The sequence below is a fragment of the Peromyscus eremicus genome, chromosome 7 (genome assembly GCF_949786415.1).
Source record: "Peromyscus eremicus chromosome 7, PerEre_H2_v1, whole genome shotgun sequence".
Lineage (NCBI taxonomy): Eukaryota > Metazoa > Chordata > Mammalia > Rodentia > Cricetidae > Peromyscus > Peromyscus eremicus.
In genome coordinates, this window is record NC_081422.1 from 1,305,046 (window position 1) to 1,331,298 (window position 26,253).

Genomic DNA, 26,253 nt, shown 5'->3' on the forward strand with positions numbered 1-26,253 from the left:
AAATTAAAAAATGACATGAGTCAAAAAATATGATCTTTGTCCACATAGAATTTATAATCTTGTTGAAAAGACAGACTTTAATGGTATCATTCAAGTTTGAGTGTTTTTAGAAAAGGTACATAGAATTTTTTTAGGAATTTAAACAGACAATTTAGATCAGACAGCCAAAAATCGACTCCACGACACATTTGAGATCTGAAGTATAAAAAGGAAGTTAGGCAAGCAATGAGAGGTAGAAAATGTGAAAGCAACTGATGGGAGAGTAGAGATAAGAGTGTTTGACTGTGAGGCACTAGAAAGAGGACAGTGTGAGTAACCTAGGTAGGGTACAGAATATAATCCAAGAAGCCCATACAGTGAATGAAAGATGATGGCATAGTTTATAACCTGAAAGTAGACTTTGTAGCTGGAGTAGCTATCTATGGAAATATGGTGTTAATTCTTTATTCTTAAGCCATGAAAAGTTACTGATGCATTAATAAGTAAACAAATTACTCAAATGATTGGAAATTATCAATATAAAATATTGAACTTTTATTATGTTCAACTAAAACCTTGTCTCTTTCTGATGTCTCCCTGAGAAAGGAGAAGAAAAAGACATTTTTTCCTTAAAATTTAACTCGAATTTTGATTTTTCTTCCAATGTAGAAAAAAGGCTTATCTGTTCTCAGTTCTTCTCTTTGCTGTGCGTAAAGATAAAAACATCTTTTTTAAAGACATTCATAGCAATGTTCTTATTAACCATATTATAAAGTCAGAAACATTTTAAATTGATTATTGTCCAAAGTAATATGCCAAAAGTACAACAGAGTCATGACAACAATTAAGAATTTCATGCCTATGAGTGTGTGCATTTGTATATGTTATTCTTACTCTCAAAATATTCTCAATTCTTTGTTAATACTAGCACTTACATTTTGACCTTCATTTAATCTCTGAGCTTTACTGCTAACTCTATGATAATACAATCATTTTGTCTTTCTTGGGAAACTAAATCATTATCAGTGTATAGGACACAGTACCTTAAAGTGGGCACATTCAAGAGAATAAAGGTGAACATAATCAGGTTGTAGTTGGGAAAGGATCATGATGAATTCTTCCTACCCAGGTCCTGGTGTTGAGAAGACACAAGCCTATATCTCTTCTGAAGTGTGTGGTGAAGATGGTGGACAGTGATCTTTACCAAGATCAGTTGTCTTAGTCAAGGCAAACACTGCTATGTGCTACGTGAATCTTAGTCCTTTAACACAGTGAAGTGTATTTCTTGCTCACACCCTAGTTCTGAGGCAGGTTAGGCATTTCCCGAGTATCCCACCTGCAAAGGAGACTTGAAGCATGCAAGTTCTCCTTCTATATGATTTATCACCTTAGACAAAATGGAGTCTGTAATTACTTAGGAAAGGAGGGAAAGAATATTATAGACCAGACTCATATTCTGATGGTTATAACTTACTCACACGTCCATAACTTAAGCAGCTTTCTTCTTTAGTCTCTATTATAATCAGATTGGTACTCTTCACTCTGGACTTCGTTCATTCTTTCATCTATGTCGGTGTACCTTTCCTTCCTATTTCAGTAACCCACATGATTCTCATGGTCACAGGCAGCTTTTAGGAGGTATTTCTACAGCTGAATTATCTTGGGAAGGAATTTTTCATACGTTGTTTATATTCACAGGAATGGCCTGGAAAACATATTCTGAAGACCTATGTATAGGAAACATTTTACCAATGTAAACTCGGGTTTCATCATCATATTGTAATTTATGTAGCATTTTACATGGTTTTTGAAATTTTCTTTTAGTTGATAGAAGTGAGCTGAAACATTACTGATAAATCTTTATCTCTAGGTTTTCACCATGAATTTAATGCTGCAGTTTATTTTAATGCATACACATTCTATGCCTTTTCAATAGAACTTTATAAAATAATACCATAACTCATTGGGCTGGGTATGTGCCTCAGGAGTAGAGTGTTTGCATAGTATGCAGAAGGTCCTGGCTTCAATTCCCAACGTTGCAAATTAAACACACACAAAGACACACACACACACACACACACACACACACACACACACACACACACCCCTCCTCTTCAACGTACTTCCATTATCATTTCCTGATTGTAGTGTCTCTCATGTGTTAGCTATATTTATTACCATTGTCATAATACTTAGCAACAGTGATAATTACTGGTAGTTATAGAGTGCATATATAGATAGGTACTGAGATATGCCTTTTATGTGCCTTATCTCACTTAAGTTTTGTTCAAATGTTATCCTGGAAAAATATTTTTCTAATTTTCCTGGTAAGTTTGCCGTTGTATATGTGGTCATCTCTTAATTGAAAATATACATGACTTTACCTTTTAGACATTTGTACAACCTCTTTTGAGAAATGCTTACTTAGGACTTTCCTCCTTTTTATTTGTTGTCTAGTTGATATCTTTATGTATTTTGTTTGATCTGAAGTAATTACTAAATTATGATTTGTAAGTTGTTATCCCAGTCTTTAGGTGTTCCTTCCATTTTGTTGATTGCTTTATTTGTTGTAAAGACACTTTTTAGTTTGTTATAATGCATTTGTTCATTTTTGCTTTGGTTGCTTATACTTCCAGAGTTATAGTCAAAAATGTCATTGCCCCCCAAAATGACAAAGAACACCTACTCCGTGTGTTCTACCAGTAGTTTCATATCTTCCATCTATGATTAAGTCCAAAAAACTTTGAGTTGATTTTTATATAATATAGGATAAAGATCTACCTGAATTCCTTTTTTGTTTTTGTTTTTATTTTTTGTTTTATTTTTTTATTAAGAAATTTTTATTCATTCCACATACTAACCACAGATCCCCACCTCATCCCTCCTCCTGCTCCATCATGAAATTTGCAGGTAAATGGATGGAACTAGAAAATACCATCTAGAGTGACATAACCCAGACTCAGAAAGACAAACATGGTATGTACTCACTCATAAGGGGATACTAGATGTAAAGCAAAAGATAACCAGACTACAACTCACAGCTACAGAGAAGCTATATAACAAGGAGGACCCTAAGAGGGATGCATGGATCAACCTGAATTCTTACACACATGGAGTATCTAATTTTCCCAACAGAATCACTAAACAGACTATCCTTTTCCCATTGTATCTTAGTTAAAAAGGTCAAAATGTAATGAAAGTCCACTTTCTGATGAAGACTGGTCTACATCATGTTTGTTAGCAGGCTCTATAAAGATTCCACAGTCTGTGCATATGCCAGTATCGTGTGTTATAGCTTTGACACATACATACACACATATATATCCAGCTCTGTTTTTAATTTCCTCTTTATTCTTGATGGATGGCTTCCAGATAAATAATTCAGTTGATAGGATGTGTTTTACTTTCAATACTTGAAAAAAATTACATCCTGATTTCTTCTGCTTTTCATAAATCAAGATGAAAAGAACAGTGATAATTTAATTTGTTGCCAATAAGAAATGTTTCAAACAGCCAACTCATGCACTAAGTACAGGACCCGGTCCCACTGCCTGGATGCCTCCCAAACAGATCAAGCCAATCAACTGTCTCACCTATTCAGAGGGCCTAATCCAGTTGGGGGCCCCTCAGCCATTGGTTCATAGTTCATGTGTTTCCATTCATTTGGCTATTTGTCCCTGTGCTTTATCCAACCTTGGTCTCAACAATTCTCGCTCATATAAACCCTCCTCTTTCTCGCTAATTGGACTCCCGGAGCTCCACCTGGGGCCTAGCTGTGGATCTCTGCATCCAGTTCCTTCAGTCATTGGGTGGGGTGTTTGGCCATCCTATCACCAGAGTAGGTCCTGGGGCTTATGCAGGGACGCTTGGCTCAGCCTGGGAGGAGGGGACTGGACCTGCCTGGACTGAGTCTACCAGGTTGATCTCAATACTCGGGGGGAGGCTTTGCCCTGGAGGAGGTGGGAATGGGGCTGGGTGGCCTGGTGGGAAGGGGAGGGGGGCAGGAGGGGGGAGAACAAGGGAATCCATGGCAAATATGTAGAACTAAATTATGTTGTAAAATAAAATAAAATTAAATTAAAAAAAGAGAAATATTTCATTTCCCTCTGGCTAATTTCAAGAGTTTTTTTATTCAATTTTCAAAAAATCTCAATTTTGCTGAGCCTTATAGTTTATATCTTTGATTTTTAATATATTTGAGATCCATTTAGCATGTTGAATTTCATTTTTAGGACTTTCATTACATTTTGATCTTTTTAGCTATTATTTCACCTAATACATTTTTTGTTTTACCATATTTCACCTGTATATCTGACAAGCTCATGATGTAAACTTGAAATATAAATGTAAATGTTTGTTTTGTATTTTCCTGCAGGTTCCAGGAACCTTTTTATAAATTCTATTTTTTCTCACTTCTTTAGATTGAGTAAAATTCTTCTGTCATCTCCACTCATTTTTGAGCACACCCAGAGAGTTTTCTATTTTTGTAACTCCATTTTTTTCAGTTTGATAATTTCCATTTGTTTAAGTTATATATTTTATTGCTTTACTGATATGTTCTGGACATTTTAAAAATTCATTTGTGCCGGGTGGTGGTGGTGCACGCCTTTAATCCCAGCACTTGGGGGGCAGAGGCAGGCGGATCCCTTTGAGTTGGAGGCCAGCCTGGTCTACAGAGTGAGTTCCAGGAAAGGTGCAAAACTACACAGAGAAACCCTGTCTCACAAAAAAAAAAAAAAAAAAAAAAATCATTTGTAAAGATATTGTAATTGCCTGCAGAAATATTTTACTGTTTTCTTTAAAGTTCTTTTAAATACTTTAATTTTATTACTGTTTTACATCCATGTATGCATAGCATTACATCATGTGTTAATCTGATGTCTGCAGCCATCAGAAAATGATATCAGATCCTGGGAGTGTTTACAGATGATTATGAGCAACTGTGTGGGTGCTAGGAATCAGCCATCCTCTGCAATAACAGCAAGTACTCTTAACAGCTGAGCCTTCTCTACAGTCTCAGTTTTAAAATTCTTTTTTTTTTCCACTGAAAATACATTCTTCTCTCATACAGTACATCCTGATCACAGTTTCCTCTCCCTCCACTCTTCCCAGTTTTCTGCCACCTCCCCTGTCCGTCAGATCCATGCCCTCCATTTCCCTTCAAAAGAGAACAAGCATTCAAAAGACAACAACCAAACATGACAAACAAGATACATTATGGCAAGGTAAAAGCCCTCATATGGCCGGGTGGTGTTAGCGCACGCCTTTAATCCCAGCACTCGGGAGGCAGAGGCAGGCAAATCACTGTGAGTTCGAGGCCAGCCTGGGCTACAGAGTGAGTTCCAGGAAAGGCGCAAAGCTACACAGAGAAACCCTGTCTCGAAAAACCGGGGCGGGGGTGGGGTGGGGGCTCATATGGAGGTTGGACAAGACACTCCACTGATAGGAAAAAATTCCCAAGAGCAGGCAAGAGTCAGAAACACATTCGCTTCCACTGTCAGGAGACCCACAAAAACACAAAGTAAATAGCCATAACATATAAGCAGAGGACCTGATGTAGACCCATGCAGGCCCTATGCTTGCTACTTCAGTCTCTATGAGCCCTTGTGAGCCTTGCTTTGTTGATTCAGTGGGCCATGTTCTACTGGTGTTCTCTATTCCGTCTGACTTTAAAATTATTAATAGGTAATTCCCATATCTGACTCAATTCAGTGTTGGCTGTAGATGTAACCAACCGTCTTATTAAATAAGAAACACAGAACCAATGCAAAGAAGAAAGCCAAGAGGTCAGAGCTAAGAGCTAAAACCTTACCCTTCTTCCTGCGGTGGTCCTACCTCTCCGAAAGAGAGCTACTTCCTGTGTTAAAGTCTTTATAAAGACTTTTGGTTCTGCCTTCTCATTGGTTGTAAACCCAACCACATGACCACCTCGTCACTGCCTGTCTGTACAAACCTCCATGGTCTTCTATGGTTGGTATTGAGATTAAAGGCATGTGTCTCCAATGCTGGCTGTATCCCTGAACACACAGAGATCTACCTAGCTCTGCCTACCAAGTTCTGGGATTAAAGGCATGCACTACCACTGCCCGGCTTTCCTATGGCTTGCTAATAGCTCTGACCCCCGGGCAACTTTATTTATTAACATACAAATAACATTTTAGTACAAAATAAAATATCACCATAGTTGGCATCAATTGATTGTCTTGTTTCCTTCAAGTTATAATTTTTCTGATCCTTATATCAATGTTTATCTTTCTATTATGTTCAGGATAGTCTGCCTGTTGTGTTAGAAGACTCTATATCCTACTAAACTTTAAACATTTTTAGTGTGGAATTACTTTTATTAGGTTTATCTGAGTGGGTGATAACATTCATCTTTGTTCTAACTTGTCCTTGGTAATGATGTTAGATAATAGAGATACTGGATAATATAGAACACATTTTGACAGGCAGTGTCTTGGTATCTTTATATGGAGGAGGGACATTCAGCCTGTGTAAAGGGTGCTTGCTGCTGCCCCTGTACCTCTACTGTCAGTCTTATCCTTTCTTGTGGCCTTAGTCATGCAAAATAGTGGCAGTGTTAGGAGGTGAGAGCAAGAACCTTAATGCAGAGTAGAAGCTTCTCTGCCTGGAAACTTTGTGTCTACTATTCTTTTTTCCAAAAGACCTAGTCTCTTGAAAGTTATTATTACTCTGTAAAATAAAAAACCAGGCCAGAAACCATTTTAATTCTTGAAAATCAGAGGGCATATAACTTTGTGTGTTTCCATAAATTATATCTCAGAAAAAAAATATCAAAGCCACATCCACAAAGTTTCTAGATAAGATGAATAAACAGCTACTTTATCAGCATGTACCAATTTTTCCTCCTTTAACTGCTTGTTGAGGACATCTCTCTAAAGTTTCTTTGTCATCACATTAATTTATACTTAAAATTGTAATTGTTCTCTTTCTCTTTCCCCACAACTATCAAGCTTCCTCAATTCTGTGTATAACCAAAAAGCAAGTATTCAAAAAATGTGTTAGTTATAGACACCATCCTCATCAGAATTATTATCATCATTTCTCTTTCAAGCATAATGAAAACTAAGGTTTGAGAGCATGAATAACTGGACTGAACTGAGCTAGAATTCTAATTCAATGACTTTCAATCCTGTATTACAATTTATTATCAAATAATCTCTTTTTATGATTTCTATTTTATGAATTCTTATAGATGTTGGAAAATACTTATTTTTATTAGGCTATTATCTTGTAAAAATTCTAATATTATTGGGTATGTAATAAACCTTACATTTGGGACAGTTTTCTACAATTCTGGTTTCTCTGAAAAAAATGTGGTTTCTAGAGGAGTATTTTTTCATTGCTAAATTAATACATGCAAATATTGGGTTTAGGAACTGATAGTGAACAAACAATTCAGGAAGAAAAATTTGTATTGTTTTTCAACTAGAAAAAAATATATGACAGTGATACAAATATTCCAGCTTACTATTTAAATAAGAGAGGAATTCACCAATAAAAATTACTTAAAAGGGAAGCTATTTGATTCAGTTTTTTTTGTTTGTTTGTTTTTTTTTTTTTTTTTTTTTTGTTTTTCGAGACAGAGTTTCTCTGTGTAGCTTTGCGCCTTTCCTGGAACTCACTTGGTAGCCCAGGCTGGCCTCAAACTCACAGAGATCCACCTGGCTCTGCCTCCCGAGTGCTGGGATTAAAGGCGTGCGCCACCACCGCCTGGCTTGTTTCATGGTGAACATGTTTTTTTTCTCTCAAAATCTGTAGAAGTTCAAGATTTTAAAAAATTAACAAATAGCCACTAATAAATAAATAAAAATATTTTTGTTTTATGTATATATTTATTAGTTCTTTGAGAATTTTGTACAATGTGTTTGGTCATTTCTTCCCAGATTCACCACAGTTACAAACTATTCAACTCAGCTTCTTTGTATGTTAAAGTAATTTATATACTTTGTCTCACATATCAAATGACGAATATTATTTGTGGAAACACACATGGATTGATTCCAGTGTGTTCAGTTGATCTCTTTAAAGAGAAGTCATAAAATAAAGGACAATATCAAAACAAAAAAATGTCAATTATGACAGAAAATGTGGCCATTGATACCTAGGAAGTAAAAGGAAAGAGAAAGAGGAGAACCATAGGGAGAACAGATGGGCAGTGGAGTAATGTGGTGAGGAGAGACAGACAGTAAGAACAAAAACCAAAGGAAAAAGAAGGATAAAATACAAATACATCCAAAATCAAAGGGGAGGAAAGAAAAAAAGTAAGACAGGAAAGACAGTGAAGAGAACAGGAGGGTGGAAGGAAAGAAGTGAGGACAAGAGAGATAGAGGAGAGGAAGCAGAAGTTTAAATCCAGATGCACCAGAGCTTACCACTAAGACTTAAGATTATAAGCTCTTTAAGGTTTAGAAAGCTTTTGGTCCTTTGTTAAATTTTAAGTAAGTAGTCAATGTACTATTTTTTTCTTTTGTTAAAGATTGATATAACATTAATCTTAAAAGGGCTTATTAATTAAAAAAAAAAAAAACGGGAGCCAGATATTAGGGTGAAAGCTGAAAGATCAGAAAAACAAAACAAGCCACAGCCAACCTCACTTTCCAACTTCTCAGTGGATCCTGTTTCCTCAGACTGAAAGCTTCTCAGTCCTCACCCCTGAGGGTCTCAGTTGAACTGTTGATTAATTCCTATCTCCTCAGCCCTTATATACCTACTGTTCTCCACCCAGCCATGTCACTTCCTGGGATTAAAGTCATGTGTGCTTTCCAAGCAAAGGCATGAGATCTCAAGTCCTGGGATTAAAGGCATGTGCTGCCACTGCCTGACTCTGTTCCCAGTGTGGCCTTGAACTCAAAGAGATCCACACAGATCTCTGCCTCCCAAGTGATAGGATTGAGGGTGTGTGCCACCACTGTCTGGCCTCTATGTCTAATCTAGTGGCTGGCTCTATCTTCTGATGCCCAGATAAGTTTATTAAGGTACACAATATATCACCACAGATCAATTCTTTTCTCATACAATATATCCCAATTACAGTTTTTTCTACCTCTACATCCTCCCCCTCCACTACAGATTCATTCCCTTTCTTTATTAGAAAAGAACTGGTTGCTGTGAGATAACAATTAAACATTAAAAAAATAAAATATAATAAGATGAAGGAAAAACTATCATATTGAAGTTGGAAAATCCAACAGAAGAGTCTCAGTAGCAGGCACAATATACACTAATTTTTAAACTATGACAGGATAAACTATGTATTTATTCCTTTTTTGCCCTTACTATCCTCCATTAGGAAATTACATGACATTAACAATACTTTTGCCACAAAATGCATATTAGGAATGTATGAAACAACCTAGAAATATTTTACAAGACAATGATTTCAAACATGGCCTCCAGTCCTCTGAAAACCCACTTGTGTGGAACTGAGAATGATTTCTCACCACATAATTTTCTGGCTTATATAATTTGGGTTCATCAATATACTGTAAAATATTTGAAAAAGAAAATGTTATTTGGTTTCTTTATCTTTATCACTCAGAACAATATTAGTAAATAAAAACATTCAATATCTGCTCTGGTGAGAGTTAGAACACGGAGTAAAAGGGTAAAATACTGGACTTCATAAAGTGAGCATTGAGAACTCATTTCTTTAAACTCATTACATCAAGCCAGAGTTCAGTTTATTCCCTTCCCCAAGGTTGTGGTAAATGGTGAATAGTTTTAGCCTGTATTTATTCTCGATATCTAGCTTCATAAGATAGCCTATGGCTTTTTATAAACAATAATGGAGAGTAAATGTATGGAGCATATTCTCTGTGGAAATGGATGATGACTTGGAATGACAGAGGCAATCTCAGGGTTGATCAGCTCTTGGCCCTTTTTTCATCTTAGATGCTTACAGGCAGGTATCTTTCTATCCAACTGTGCTGAAGCATATTGATCTAACCTAAATAACTCATTGAAGTCATGTCCTGTGGCTACACTCTGCCAGTTTTCAGTAGCACCCCAAACTGAGATAGCATAACCCTGTTTCTGGTTTGTTTTTTGTTTTTTTGTTTTTTGTTTGTTTGTTTTCATTAAATGTCAATTCCCTGACTTTTGTGAAAAGTCAAAAAAGGAAAAGATGGCATTGCTTTACTTTTCCCTTTACTATACCTTCTTAACTGACTTTAGTGCTATTCTAATTTGATATCTGTGGGGTATATTTTGTTTTATGGATGTGCTTCTCTCTGCTAATGATGGCTTAATGACAGATCACTGGTTTAAATTCTTTTTTTCTAAGCTTACAAAATTGCCCACTACTTTTAGTTTAGTCATTGTGATGACTGCTACTTTTCTCAAGTACTGTAACTGGTTGAAAAATTATGAACATAAAGCCAAATAATTGTTATGGTTCATCTTAAGCTCCCAGATTTAGTTTTTGAATGGAGTGCTATTTTAATGACAGTTAAGTACAGATATTTTGACATGTGAATTTATCCTGATTCTATTATTATTAAGCTGGAGGTTTTTGAGTTGGAAATAATTCCATCTTGAATAAAAATCTTTTCCTATTTCATTTTTCATTGACCTCATTTTGTATTCTGTCACCATCTTTATAATAAGATACAAAACAATTATTTCTATTATGAACGATGACATTTATACTTACTTTAAATCAGTTGAAAATTTGCTAGTGTGAAAACAACAATCCATACAATTAAGAAAACATTTCTGTTCCTCTTAGTCATTAGGTAATATATTAATTTTTTGACCTGCGTATGAGGAAAACTGATCAAAATTCCATGTCTATTTCATAGGTGATGGAAATCAAAGGACAAATGATTCATGTTCCAGAATCAAATGCCGTTTTGTTTCTGGGCTCTCCATGTGTGGACAAGTTGGATGAACTTATGGGCCGAGGACTACATCTCTCAGACATCCCTATTCATGATGCTACCCGAGATGTCATTTTAGTTGGAGAGCAAGCAAAGGCCCAGGATGGCTTGAAGAAGAGGATGGATAAATTAAAGGCCACCTTAGAAAGAACTCACCAGGCCCTTGAAGAAGAGAAGAAGAAGACAGTGGATCTACTGTATTCCATTTTCCCTGGTGATGTAGCCCAACAGTTGTGGCAAGGACAGCAAGTGCAAGCCAGAAAGTTTGATGATGTCACCATGCTCTTCTCAGACATTGTGGGTTTCACAGCCATATGTGCCCAGTGTACTCCCATGCAGGTGATCAGCATGCTCAATGAACTCTATACCAGATTTGACCACCAATGTGGATTTTTGGATATTTACAAGGTAATAAACATGAGCTACTTCTATATAAGTACTGTTGAATAACAAACAATTCATAAGAACACATACTAACTTAAACTTGATAATGAATTATATATATATATTATACATGTTCTACACATATATACACACAGAGAGAAATTTTATATACAATACACATTTTCTAGACTTAGCAAAATTTCATTATTTCATGTTACAATATTGGCTTCAACAACTCTGATATTGCTCTTTAAGAAAAACAGTTCTGCACAGCTGCTTCTCTATATTCAGTATTACTAAATAATTAAACATATGATACTAGCCAAATTTGAACCACATAATAATTTTTTGCTTAAAATGTGAGACTCCAGTATAGATTAAGAATTTTTTATTTTGATAGATTAAAGGAAATAACAAGTGATGTTAAATATGGACTGTATTATTTAACTTTGAGTAATCAGGATTTTCACAGTGTCAATGAAGTGAGAGCCTTTAATTCTAAAAGAATATATGTAAGTATTCTCATTCTTCCCCACATGGTCAATAGTTCTCAGTTAGAAGCTCCTTAATGTTTTCAACTTTGAAATGGAAAGATGTCATGAATGAGTACCAACTACCATTTATGATTTAGTTTTGGCCAACTCTGTGTGAATTCTTATTAAAACTGTAGCCATACTTCCAGAAGTTCAACATCTAGTTGCCTAATAAATAGTTTGCATGGTTTTCTTACACAGATTATGTAATGTCAGAGTGCAGGGCTTTTTTATGTGAAGGACAGCAAGGACATTTAATTTAAGCAAGTGGTGAATGGCAGGGTTTTAATATACTTGTCTAAGCAGCATATAAACAGATTTGGAAAGAATTTACGTGTTTCATTTTTGTCTTGGCTTATGACTCAAGAGATATTCTCATTAAGATGTGTCTCCTTGGAAAAATGAGACTACATAGAACATTAAATAGAACACACAGCAGATGCTCACTTACCCTGTGAGTGGTAAGCATTCTGTGTGGAGGAAGGATGTGAAATATGCCTTGTTATATAAAATAAGAGTTTTTACAAATTGCCTTTAACCTCTTTGTAATTTATTATTGCATAATTTGTTACAAAAGTAGCTCAGTGTCTGGTTCTAAGCTAGAGCAACACCCCAATCCTAACACTCTTTGGTCCTGATTATTTCCCAAAAGAGAAGAAATCAGCCCAAATTTGCCTGTACTTTCTTCCTTCATACTTCATCCTTCATATTATTGCAACCACTAATCTTGTTGTTTTTTTTAAATCACTGGCTTTCAGTATTTATCTCCTCCAGCTTGCATTTTTTAACTCTAAGTTTATATAATTAAGTGAAAAAAATAGATAAATAGATTCATTTTAGAAAATACATGGAAATTCATAGTTTAAATAAAATATACAGGAGGCTTTGAAGAGAAATAGGAGAAATGTGGTGCTTTCTGAGGATAACAGAACAGTTTTGAAGCTTAAAAATATAATCAGCTTTCATAGACATCTGATATTCCTTCCCCTAAGATAAGCTACAACACCTCAAAGGAAAAATAAGTCTGTGAAAATATCATGCATGATCTTCAAATTTTCCCATATGTTATTAAACCAAGGAAACATTCCTATAGGCATAAATAACTACCTGTAAGCTTTAACTTGCAAATTGATCTTCTCATTTCAATACTTAACTGTACTTTCTACCTCTTATCTTTATGTGTATGTATGGAGGAAATACATGGATTACTGAGAAAAGGACTATTTGTTAATGGGTAATATGGGGGAACAGCTCACTGATACAGGTCAAGACAAATTCAGTTGCAGAGTCCCTGGAAGGCTGAGAACCAGTCCCACACTGCTTTACACCACCTGACTCGGTCTTCACCATCCAAGAGCATGAGACAGAGGGGACCCGGCATGCATGCTCCCCAGATCTTAAACTAGCCAAGAGGCCATGCCCTCGGGGCTGGTACCCCAAGGCCATAGGTGGAACGAATAACCAAAACATCTCCCCTTTTTGTCTAAATAAGAAAGTTCTAAACCTAATACAAAACTATATATAATAAGAACAATTATCAAATATTGTCCAGGAGAAATAAAAGGTAATACATAAACACAAAAATGGAACTGCAAAAAATAAGAACAGCATCAATCAAGAAACAAACTAATTGTCCAGATCATAGTTAAATGGCAAATTACAGAGATTACTCCAAAAGCTGTCCTAACCTGAAGAATCTAAATCTAGTACCTGATATGCTCTTAGCCAAGATATGAGAGGAATGTAACTGCGACCATCAAGTCTTTAACCCCATCAAAGACCTGAGAAGGGAAATAGTATACCTGAGTGAACAGGAAGTGCAAGCAAGCAACTTCGGAAAAATTACAAGAAATGACAGACAGCTGGCTGCCTGGACAGCCCAAGGCCATAGGTGGAATGAATACCCACTACATGTATATGTGTACTTTTAATTAAACAGATATGTTTCAAACCACAAATTTTCTTAAAGTAAACTTGCTTTTCAAATTTAAGTAATGAAATATGAATGCATACAATTCCAGGGCTATTTGTTTTTAACATATTCAATGCTAAGGTTATATGGATCTGCAATAGGTAGATGGGACAGCTTTGGGTGTTTATTTGGGTTAAAATGAGGTGTGTTTTGGCAATCGAGGTGCAATATGTGCTGAAGTCACAGTGATGATGAGGATGGAGAAAGGGAAAGATGGGGCTGAAATGGCCAAGCAGAAAAGAGCATGTTTATCAAGCATGAGGATCTGACTTCAGGTCCACAGAACCCACACAATAGCCAGGCATGGTGGTATGCAACTGTAACCCTGGTGCTCAGAGAACAGAGACAGGTGGGTCCTGATGGGTGTCATCACTGGCTAGCTAAGCCAGCTGAAACAGGAAGTTCTAGGATCACCGAGAGATTCTTTCTCAAAATAATAAGACAGGGGATGAGAAAGAAAGATATTTGGAAGTTAACCTCCGGCACACACAAATACATGTGCATGTAAGTGAGTGCACACACACACACACACACACACACACACACACACACACACACTATTTCTAAAGAGAGTGAAAAAAAGGATAAACAGAAGTATATTATGAGAAATAAATTAAAAAGAATGTAAATGGGCAATTCTTTGGCTGACCTGTACCTGTCTACTTTCTATCATGAAATCATTCAAGTTTATTCTTAAGCATATTTATACTATGCTGTTGTATACCATAGACTAATTACTAATATGTGCTGTGAATTGTTGGATACTTATAACATAAATCCCAAAAGTTATTTTTTAAGCAACCCCATTGATATACAAAATATAAAACTCTAGATTTAAAGTATTATAGGTTTTGAATAGAATAATTATGTCCCAGAGAAAAATGTCCAAGCCACATTTATATTATAAAGCAGATAAAGTGGAATGAAAATAGAAAACAAACTTGAGGGAGTATCTCAAGAACACATTCAAAGTTGGCCGCAACACAGTGAGACCCAAGTCTTTAAACATGTGGCTGCCCATCTCATATTTTAGCATTTCACTATTATTACAGAGATGTGGTGATGAATTATTATTGGAGTGGAAGAATTCAGCAAATCTAGGCCATGATAAGAAGGTTCTGCTAAAATAATTCAGTGTTCTCTAAAGTGGGAGGTGTGGAAAGAAGCTGTGGATTTTACTGAGCACATTTCAAGCCATGAAAAAATTAAATGCGTTGTAGGGCTTGGCTGCCAAGATGTTACAGGTGTGTGAATACTAAGGAAGACCCGGGTACTTTGGAGGAAATTCATGTTATAATTTGATTTTTTTTGTAATTAGAAGGATATATATATATATATATATATATATATCATCAATAATGTACTATGTCATATATTGTTAATTTGATAGCACATAGAAAGCAAACAATGAAGAACCAGTAATTCTAACTTATGAAATTAATGTCCGTTGACAATAGAGGAAACCATAGGAATAATGGTAGAGGCTTTAGAGAGTAACACTGCAATGTAGCTTTTACTTCTCCACTTCAACTTTGGCAACACATTTTGTGTGAGATAAGAAAGAAGCAGAGAGAAAGCTGGATTCTCCCACTCATCCAGATTTCTATCCTTAATAGATTCCTTAACTCTGTTTTTCTCTAGTATCATACCTTGTAACAGTATCTGGTACAGAAAAATAAATATAATGTTAGCTGACATTCCTGTTTTTAGACAAGTATACCTAGGTATATGATGGGGGAGCTACATGTTATATTTGAAAATCTATGGGTATTCCTTTGTATACCCAGTGTTTATTAGAACTGAAAAAAATGTAAATGATGTCACTTGGTCCCTTATGACCAGGAGTTGTCACACTGTCCCTGTTGCATCAAAACAAAACCAAACTTGTGACAAGTTAGATAATTCAGGCATTTCAGGAAATAAATCAGAACTTGAATCATGTTAATTCTCCCCCCCCCTCTCTCTCTAAGGTTTTGAAATTTTATTTCAATGTAACCAGAACCAACAAAATTCCTACTGCTATGTATGCCTAAGCCAAAGCTAGAAAGATGCTGGGAGGAGGCAGTGGTGGGATTTAGGAACAAGCAGGCCTAGAAGCCTTGAGCATATATCTGAGTGTTTGTGACCAGGCTCATCCCTACATCTGTCTTCAGGAATCATGGACCGAGAATACAGACGTTTTGCCTTTCCCTACTGTAGAATAAAACGGTGAGCACTGGCTCTGGGACAGAGTGGAGTTTGCTTTATATGACAGTCTCTGAGTCAGAGAGCTTGTAGCTTCCTGTGGACCTCCAAAGAGTGATTTGATTTTAATTTTATGTTTTAATTTTTTTTGAGAATTTATTACTTGTATCATTCACTTTAAAAACCTATAAACAAATTAAGAAGGAACAAAAGTCCAGGCACACCCTTAGGGCCCATAAAATCTGGAGGCTGGGTGTAAGAGGATGGGTTATAGGACTTGGAAAGCAAACAGCATGTCAAGGAATGAAGCATCAGCACACATTGGCCCCGAAACAGTCTTGGTCTGTGTAGGACTTGCTAGGGAACATAGAGACACAGGATGTCTCCACAGAGGTAAAGAGAACCCAAATTGTATTATTTCCTTGAAGGATGTAGCAATGTCTCCTGAGCTCTTACCTGCTAAATCAGATCCCAGATTAGGAATTGAACCAACAAAGAAAATAGAGTTAATTAGTGCTATCCATTGTTTAAGATATTTGTTGATTCTCTTAGAATTAATTAATATAATATGAAAATTGCCAGATATCTTGACTTCTTTGGAAAATTCTTAGGCCATTGAAAATTCTGTTTTGACTACATAAGCTCTCAATCTCCATGAATACAATATGAGTCACAGAATCTGTTATGTTCATGAACAATTTATTTATAATGCATGTTGTTCTGCTTTAGTTTACAAACCGTAGATAAATATTTTTCTATTTTTCAAAGCATAAATTAGTGCTTGAATTTTCGGTAAAATGAACTCTTGAAATTGAACAACATTAATGATTTGTTTTTATATACTGTTTAAATGTATCCTTTGAGAATTTCACATATGTAAGCTGAGGTTGTGGAAATACTCTCTGTCTGGCTTTATATGAGTTCTGGACATCTGTCTTAGTTTCTATTGCTGTGAAGAGACACCATGACCACAGCAACTCTTATAGAGGTAAATATTTAACTCGGACTGGCTTACAGTTTCAGAAATCTAGTTCATTATCATCATGGTGGGACATGGTGGCATGAAGGCAGACATGGTACTGGAGAAGAAACTTCTTGATCTGCAGGCAACAGGAATTGAACTGTCCCTCACACTGGGTATAGCTTGATCATAGGAGGCCTCAAAAATGAGACTCATCCACAGTGACATACTTGCTCCAACAAGGTCACACCTACTCCAAGAAGGCCACACCTCCTAATAGTGCCACCACTGTTGGGGCCATTGTCTTTCAAAACACCACAGCATCTAAACTTGAGTCGTTATACTTGCATGGCCAATGCAAGTATGAGAAATCCTCCCAGGACAACTGCAGAGTCTTAATAGTTTCTTAACTCTGTGAGATGATGTCTATATATCCCATCATTTTTTCTATTGCTACAACAGAATATCTTAACCTGTATTTTTTTGTGGTTGTTGTTGATTTTTAAGAAAATAAATACATTCTCTATAAGCTTTGTAGGCAAGGAAACCTAATATTAAAACACCAGCATTTGTTGTGAGCTTCATGCTGCATTTTCACACTACAAAGACAAAAAGGAAAGAGAGCCAACCCACACCCACTAGTACGACTCAGGGTGCTAATAATCAGTTCATAGGAGTGGAGTCCTCTTGAGCCACATACTTTCTAATAGGCTCTGCCTCCTCATATTGTTGAAGTGAGGATTAAGATTTTATTTTTCCAAAGCGTGAATTGTGAGAGACGCACTTACATTAATAAATAAACACAGAATTCAGAAGTAAATACAGATAAATGTCTATAATAGAATATTTTACACAGAAAGTGTAAACTTTCTATGTACACTTTAAAAATTACATTTGTTTATTTGTTTGCTTGCTTGACTATTTGTTTATTATGCATGAGTTCCATGGTGCACATTGGAGGTCAGAGTATAAATTGCAGAATTTTTTTTTCTCCTTACCATGTAGGTCCCAAGGATTTAACTCTGGCTGTCAGTCTTGGTAACAAACACTACCCACTGAACCATTTTGCCAACCCATACTTTTGAGTTTGTTTGTTCATATCCTAGAGAAGATGAGAGTTGGGAAAACATGTTGGTGACAATCACCCATGCTCCATACAACTGCATTGTGAGAACCCAAATTTGTATGTTAAATAAGGAGCTATACAAGAAACTTAAAGTCTTCTATTTTTTACCTCCATTGTAAGAAAGGAAAGTAGGCCTTTCTCATGCAAAGTTCTAAGTCTTACAGAGCTTTTGTCTCTGAGATTTTGTTTTGTCTGACACTGAGTGTGGAGCTGCTAAAGCTGCAAGTTCACTGGGCCTCAGCTGTCCTTTAGAGAATAAAGCAGAACTGTAAGGATGTATCACTTCATTTGAATCAGATTTTACATCAGGAATAAAATGCTTCTAAAAAAAAATGGAGAGCTTCTAAAATACTAGTTATTTCTGGAATTTTATAAATATGTATGTATTGTTCTATTTTAATGAATGAATTTTTAATTTAATGAATGAATTTAAATGAAATGACAGTCATACTTAGCAAGAATAACTGGCTCACAATCTCCCAGGAGTCACATATTTTATGCTTTTGTTGTCAGTAGAAACTTTTGAAATTGAACACTATTAAAGACTTACACTCACTTTTCCAATAATCTACATTTGCCACTGTTTGATTGCTCAGGGAACAGGAGCAATTTAGAAGACTTTTTGGAGTTACAGAAATATATTGAATTTGGTATATTTTTTAACTATTTCTAACTTCTGTTTTTCATATTTCCAAAAGTTTGTTTAATTCATAGTTTCTTTTTTTATTTTATTTTATAATTTAACTTAATTTTAATATCAGCCACAGATTCCCTTGTTCTCCCCCCTCCCGCCCCCCTCACCTTCCCCCCAGCCCGACCCCCATTCTCATCTCCTCCAGGGCAAAGCCTTCCCCACAGAATGATATCAACCTGGTAGACTCAGTCCAGGTAGGTGCAGTCCCCTCCTCCCAGGCCCAGCCAAGGGACCCTGCATAGGCCCCAGGTCTCAAACAGCTGACTCATGCAATGAGCACAGGACCTGGTCCCACTGCCTGCATGCCTCCCAAACAGATCAGGCCAATCAACTGTCTCACCCACTCAGAGGGCCTGATCCAGTTGGTGACCCCTCAGCCATTGGTTCATATTTCATGTGTTTCCGTTCGTTTGGCTATTTGTCTCTGTGCTTTATCCGACCTTGGTCTCAACAATTCTTGCTCATATAAACCCTCCTCATTCTCGCTAATTGGACTCCCAGAGATCCACCTGGGGCCTAGTCATGGATCTCTGCATCCAGATCCCTCAGTAGTTCTGGTGATGGGATGGCCAAACACACTAATTGTCGTGCTAGAAACCTCATCCAACTATAGCCCATTTCTTAATTGGACTGTTGGGCATTTTGATGTCTAATTTCTTGAGTTCCTTATATATTCTGGATACCAGTCCTCTGTCAGATGTGGGATTGGTGAAGACCTTTTCCCATTCTGTAGGCTGTCACTTTGCCTTGTTGACTGTATCCTTTGCTCTACAAAAGCTTCTCAGTTTCAAGAGGTCTCATTGATTGATTGTTTCTCTCAGTGTCTGTGCTACTGGTGTTCTATTTAGGAAATGAACTCCTATGCCAATGTGTTCAAGACTACTTCCTACTTTCTCTTCTAGTAGGTTCAGAGTAGCTGGGTTTATGTTGAGGTCTTTGATCCACTTGGACTTAAGTTTTGTGCATGGTGACAGATATGGATCTATTTGCAGCCTTCTACATGTTAATATCCAGTTATGCCAGCTCCATTTGTTGAAGATGCTTTCTTTTTTCCATTGTACAGTTTTGGCTTCTTTGTCAAAAATTATACGTTCATAGGTGTGTGGATTAATATCAGGGTCTTCAATTCGATTCCATTGGTCCACATGTCGGTTTTTATGCCAGTACCAAGCTGTTTTTATTACTGCAGCTCTATAGTAGAGCTTGAAGTCAGGGATCATGATGCCTCCAGAGGTTGTTTTATTGTACAGGATTCTTTTGGCTATCCTGGGTTTTTTGTTTTTCCATATGAAGTTGAGTATTATTCTTTCCAGGTCTGTGAAGAATTGTGTTGGTATTTTGATGGGATGGCATTGAATCTGTAGATTGCTTTTGATAAGATTGCCATTTTTACTATGTTAATCCTACCTATCCATGAGCATGGGAGATCTTTCCATTTTCTGACATCTTCTTCAATTTTTTTTTTCAGGGACTTAAAGTTCTTGTCATATAGGTCCTTCACTTGCTTGGTTAGTGTTACCCCAAGGTATTTTATATCATTTGTGGCTATAGTAAAGGGTGATGTATCTCTGATTTCCTTCTCAGCCTGTTTGTCCATTGTATATAGGAGGGCTACTGATTTTTTTGAGTTGATCTTGTATCCTGCTATGTTGCTGAAGGTGTTTATAAGCTGTATCTTTTCCTTGGTTGAATCTTTGGGGTCACTCAAGTATACTATCATGTCATCTGCAAATAGGGAAAGCTTGACTTCTTCCTTTCCAATTTGTATCCCCTTAATCTCCTTATGTTGCCTTATTGCTCTGACTAGAACTTCAAGTACTATATTGAATAAGTATGGGGAGAGCGGACAGCCTTGCCTCGTTCCTGATTTTAGTGGAATCGCTTTGAGTTTCTCTCCATTTAATTTGATGTTGGCTGTTGGCTTGCTGTAAATTGCCTTTATTTTGTTTAAGTATGTTGCCTGTATTCCTGATTGCTCCAAGACCTTTATGAAGGGGTGTTGGATTTTGTCAAATGCCTTTTCTGCATCTAGTGAGATGATCATGTGGTTTTTTTCTTTGAGTTTGTTTGTATGGTGTATTACATCGATGGACTTTCGTATATTGAACCACCCTTGCATCCCTGGGATGAAGCCTACTTGATCATTGTGGATAATTGCTTTGATATGTTCTTGGAGTCTGTTTGTCAGTATTTTATTGAGTATTTTTGTATCAATGTTCATGAGGGAGATCGGTCTGTAGTTCTCTTTCTTTGTTGTATCCTTGTTTGGTTTAGGAATCAGGGTAATTGTAGCCTCATAGAAGGAGTTTGGTAATGTTCCTTCTGTTTCTGTTGTGTGGAACAATTTAAAGAGTATTGGTATTAACTCTTCTTTGAAGATCTGATTTCTGTGCTGAAACCATCTGGTCCTGGGCTTTTTTTGGTTGGGAGACTTTTAATGACTGTTTCTATTTCGTTAGGGGTTATTGGACTATTTAAATAGTTCATCTGGTCTTGATTTAATTTAGGTATGTGGTACCTATCCAGAAAATTATCCATTTCTTTTAGATTTTCCAGTTTTGTGGAATAGAGGTTTTTGAAGTATGACCTGATGATTCTCTGGATTTCCTCAATGTCTGTTGTTATGTCCCCCTTTTCATTTCTGATTTTGTTAATTTGGATGCTCTCTCTCTGTCTTTTGGTCTAACTTCTTTTAATAAGAAAGCCAAATGCCTACAGATGTTAACAAATTTATGGAAACCAGCACACATTTGAGCATGGTTCCATGAGAAGGAAAGAGGTCATTTATATATGTTAGAGGTGAGGTGGAATTCACAAATAATCATTCTGTTTTGATATCTGTCTTGTTGGTGAATTGATTTTTCAGTTTCCAAGTTCCACGGTGCTCTAAAAATTAATATTATGCTTTTAGAAAGCACATGGACTGTAGATAAAGAAGAACATAAAGATTTAGTAGACATTAACAAGATAGAGCAATGGTGAAAAGATGGGATTCTAAGCAATCAACTCAGATTCTGAATTAGAAAAAAAAATTATCACAGGAGTAATGGAACCAAGTAGGGTGAGATGTAGATACAGAAGTAGGTATGTGCTACAGTGTATGGAAATCTTAGGCATTGTGGCTGGAGAATTTTCTCTCTGGGTCCCGCCAAACTCCAGCCATCTGACAGCCCACTTATAAAATAAACACACAGACGCTTATATTATTTAAACTGTTTGGCCTAATGGCTCAGGCTTCTAGCTATCTAATTCTTACATCTTAAATTAATCCATTTCTATAAATCTATACCTTGCCATGTGGCTCGTGGCTTACTGGCATCTTCACATGCTGCTTGTCATGGAGGAGGCTGGCAGTGTCTCCTCCCACCTTCCCGTTCTCTCAGTTCTCCTCTCAGTTAGTCCCCCCTATACTTCCTGCCTGGCTTCTGGCCAATCAGTGTTTTATTTATTGACCAGTCAGAGCATTTGACGTACAGACCATCCCACAGCACTTAAAGGTTTTCATTTCATCATATGAACAAGGGCAAGGCAATGAAGAATTTTGAAAAGAATGACAAATAGATTTGCTTCATTAAATAGAACTTTAAATGTAGTGTAGGATATAGATCAGAGTGGTCAGTTGATAAGTAGGACATACCAGCCCTATTGATATAACTCAGATGAGAGTCAGTAATAGCACAAGTTAGGTAGATGAGTTCTGTACAAGAAATCAATGTCAGGAGCCTGGAGAATGTGCCCAATGTTGTCTATTTAATAATAGAAATATTTCTATGCCACCCCTTAGGCAGATAACCTAGTCACTTTGATATGATGTTATTTTGGCATCCTGAATGGCCAGTGAGAGTTGACTAGATGAGATTTCTTTTATAGCCGGGCGGTGGTGGCACATACCTTTAATCCCAGCACTCGGGAGGCAGAGCCAGGCAGATCTCTGTGAGTTCGAGGCCAGCCTGGTCTACAAAGCGAGTTTCAGGAAAGGCGCAAAGCTACACAAAGAAACCCTGTCTCGAAAAACAAACAAAAAAAAAAAAAAAGAAAAGAAAAAGAAAAAAAAGATTTCTTTTAGAAGCATGTAGCAATAATTTTTGTTTGAAAGATAATTTACACACATTTCTATTGTAATTACTTTATAGATTATTGCAACAAAATATTTAACAGAAGCAACATAAGAAAGAAATGTTTCATTTTGACTTACAGTTCCTATGGCCATTATATGGGCAATCAAAAAGCAAAGAAAAGAACAGGAAGTAGCCAGGTGGTGGTGGCGCATGCTTTTAAACCCAGCACTCGGGAGGCAGAGGTAGGTGGATCTCTGTGAGTTCGAGGCTAACCGGGTTTACAAAGCAAGTTCCAGGAAAGGCGCAAAGCTACACAGAGATACCCTGTCTTGAAAAAAAGAAGAAGAAGAAGAAGAAGAAGAAGAAGAAGAAGAAGAAGAAGAAGAAGAAGAAGAAGAAGAGGAAGTAAAGCCAGGCTATAAAATCTCAAGGTCCACCCACACTGATGTCTTTACTCCAGCAAGACACCACCACCCAAACATTTGACAACCTTCTACAAAAATGCCACCAGCTCAGGGCCAAATGTTCAAACCTGGGCCTACTGGGGACATTTCACATTCAAACACTTCATAACACTATCTATATTATCTTATTTCATGACTAAGATGGATATGTAGTAGTATATCATAATTCTAACTACTATACTAGGATGTGGGACTCCAAACAGTGAGAGTTGGTATATGTCTGACTCTTTTGCCTGCTTGGGACTCTTTTCCTCCTGTTGGGTTGTCTTGTCCAGCCTCAGTACTAGGACTTTTGCTTGTCTTATTGTATCATATTTTGTCCTGTTTAGATGTCATGTTTTGGAGGTCTGCTTTTTTCTGAAGAGAAAATGCAAAGGGAGTGGATCTGGGGGAGAAAGGAGGTTGGGAAAAGCTAGGAGGAATGGAGAGAGGGGAAACAGTGGTGTGTATTGTATGAGAGAAGAATCTATTTCCAATAAAAAATAACTAGGAAGAAAATAAAAAAAAAAATTCCCCCCCAAAAAGCTTCAAAACAACAACAACAAAAAACAAGATAACTAAATCATTGTCCTACCTATAAAAGTGATTTATCAATATAGATGGGATGATAGTAAAGTAACCTACTGCAATTACAAAAACAAAAAACTTCCATTAGTATTCTAAATAAGTAAAGCTAATATCTTCATGAAGAATTAGGTATTGATGCAGAAAAGATATAGTGTAAGAGATAGATTTACAAGCACATGACAGATTGGACCTTTGTAAAGGTGGGGAGAAACTCATTGTCTGTGACTATGTTTAATCAGAAGTAATAACTCCATTATACCTATGAATATTAAATTTTGAAAATATTTTATTATCTTCTTAAAGTACCTTAATTAATAATAGTACTTCTATTAATATTTTTACTTGACAATTTTTCTCTTAAAAATAGCATACTCTTGTTTGTCTGTGTGATTGCAGGTACCACATGCTATGGTGTGTTTGTGGAAGTCAGAAAACAGTATGGGGGTGTAGAACCCAGGGATTGAACTCAGGTCGTCAGGTTGCATGCAAGTGTTTTACCCACTGAGTGATCTTATTGGCCCAGTAATAGACATTTGAGATTTCTTTTGTACAAGATGAGTAAGATGACTCCAGACAGAACAATATCTTTAGTACAAACACAGTAGTAAAAGGTACAGAAAGTTAGTAAAGAAAATTGTGCTTTCCATTTTGATAGGACTATGTAGTAAATTAGAATGATAGCGGTCAGTGAGTCTGGAAAATTGGAATACAGTTGTTGAAAAATCTTACAGATCTGTTATTGTACACCAGAAAAAAAGTGAATTTCCCATATCTAATGTGAGGATTTAAAACAAAATTTCTCTGGATATTTCAGTATATTTCTCTTCTCTAACATGACTCAGTGTTCAGTGATCTTTATTATTAGTGATGTAGATCCTAGCATCAATATGTTCCACATGATTGTGATTCTTAGGCTAGATCTAGATGGTAGATATACTTACTGAATGTTTATCAGAAGAAGAGCTCTCTCTTCAATAGGCAGTCATTTGGAATCTGTGGGGAACACTTGGGAATAGTTCCCAGGCCAAATTGCTGTTCTATTTATATCCATGACCTCCTTCAGGATGCTGTATCCACTGAGTACTGTAAAGAAACCCTTGAAGGCAGTATTTGGGTCAGAAACATCAACCGAAAAGGGTGTAATTAGATTCATTTTTTTTTTTAAGAAATGAAAGTATGTTTTGGAGGAAGCCCTATCAGTCAACACTTAGTTGAAATTGTTTACTTTCAAATCCCTGAATCATTATGTGTAATTTATTGGATGTATTTAGTGGAACTCAGCTAACTTCAAATCAGACCCACACTCAGCTAACACAGAGTGCTGTGTACTGTATCACAGCACTCTCAGCATTCAGAGTGTGGATATGCACGCATGTGTGTGTGTGTGTGTGTGTGTGTGTGTGTGTGTACACATATGCTTATGGATATGTTTGATCCGGTAGTTGTAATCTGTGATTCTGACAAGTCTAGAAAAGTTCATTTCCCCTTGATGAGACAGGAAGACCAAGAAGGAGAGCCCAGGAATGGCTCTGGATGAGAATATCTTTCTCCTTTAAACAAAGTGAACTGATGAGGAAGTATAAATGCAAGTGCACACAACTCACACACATGCAAACTTTACTTTGTGTTAGTGACAATAAGTTGTCCACTACAAGTGAATCCAAGAAAGTTACTCATCTCGTCCTACCTCCCTCAAAGTATTTCTTAAGCATTAACTTGGATAGGAGAATTTGATTATTAGTCAATGGGAGTCTGATAAGAGATACACTTCTCTAAATGATCTTAAACTAGAAGAAGTGGACTCAAAGACCTCAGAAATTTATTTTTTTCACCTTTATCTCTCAAATAATCTGAATCTTTATTTTAAAATGTAACGGTGTATGGAAAAAAGTGAACTCTTTAAAGCTTGATAAAAAAACAAACAGCTTTGGTAATATGTTAGACAGCAGTCATATGCTCTATTGACCTTGCTTTAGCTTCTTCTCCCTCATTCAGGGAAGGATAGTTTTTTTTCAGACATTTCTAAGTGTTACCCTCTCCCCACCTGCATGCTTCATTGAAAATCTTTATTTTTATGTGGTTGTAAACAGAGGTGGAGCTTTTTGTCCTTTCTACCCAATTATACCCAGCAATCACTTCCCAAATTACCACAGAGAGACTTATATTAATTATAAATATTTGACTGATGGCTCAGGCTTATTACTAGCTAGCTCTTACATATAAATTAACCCATTTTTACAATTCTATGCCTGGCCACGTGGCCTGTTGCTTACTGGTTCTCTGGCATCTTGCTCCTTCGGCAGCTGGCTGGCTTCTGCCATAACTCCACCCTTCTTCCTCTGAGTTCTCAGTTTGATTTAACTGCCTAACCCTATCTGCCTTGCCATAGACCAAAACTGCTTTATTATTAACCAGTGTGAGCAACACACA

At 36.6% G+C, this 26,253-nt stretch overlaps 1 protein-coding gene across 1 annotated transcript in view; it reads left to right on the forward strand.

Annotated features, from left to right (window-relative positions):
- The window catches only part of Gucy1a2 (guanylate cyclase 1 soluble subunit alpha 2), a 320,403-nt gene that overhangs the window by 172,177 nt on the left and 121,973 nt on the right, over positions 1-26,253 (forward strand). The window contains exon 5 of the mRNA XM_059267262.1: positions 10,803-11,288. Coding sequence (XP_059123245.1) covers positions 10,803-11,288 — 486 coding nt within the window. The remainder of the gene's footprint in view (positions 1-10,802; positions 11,289-26,253) is intronic.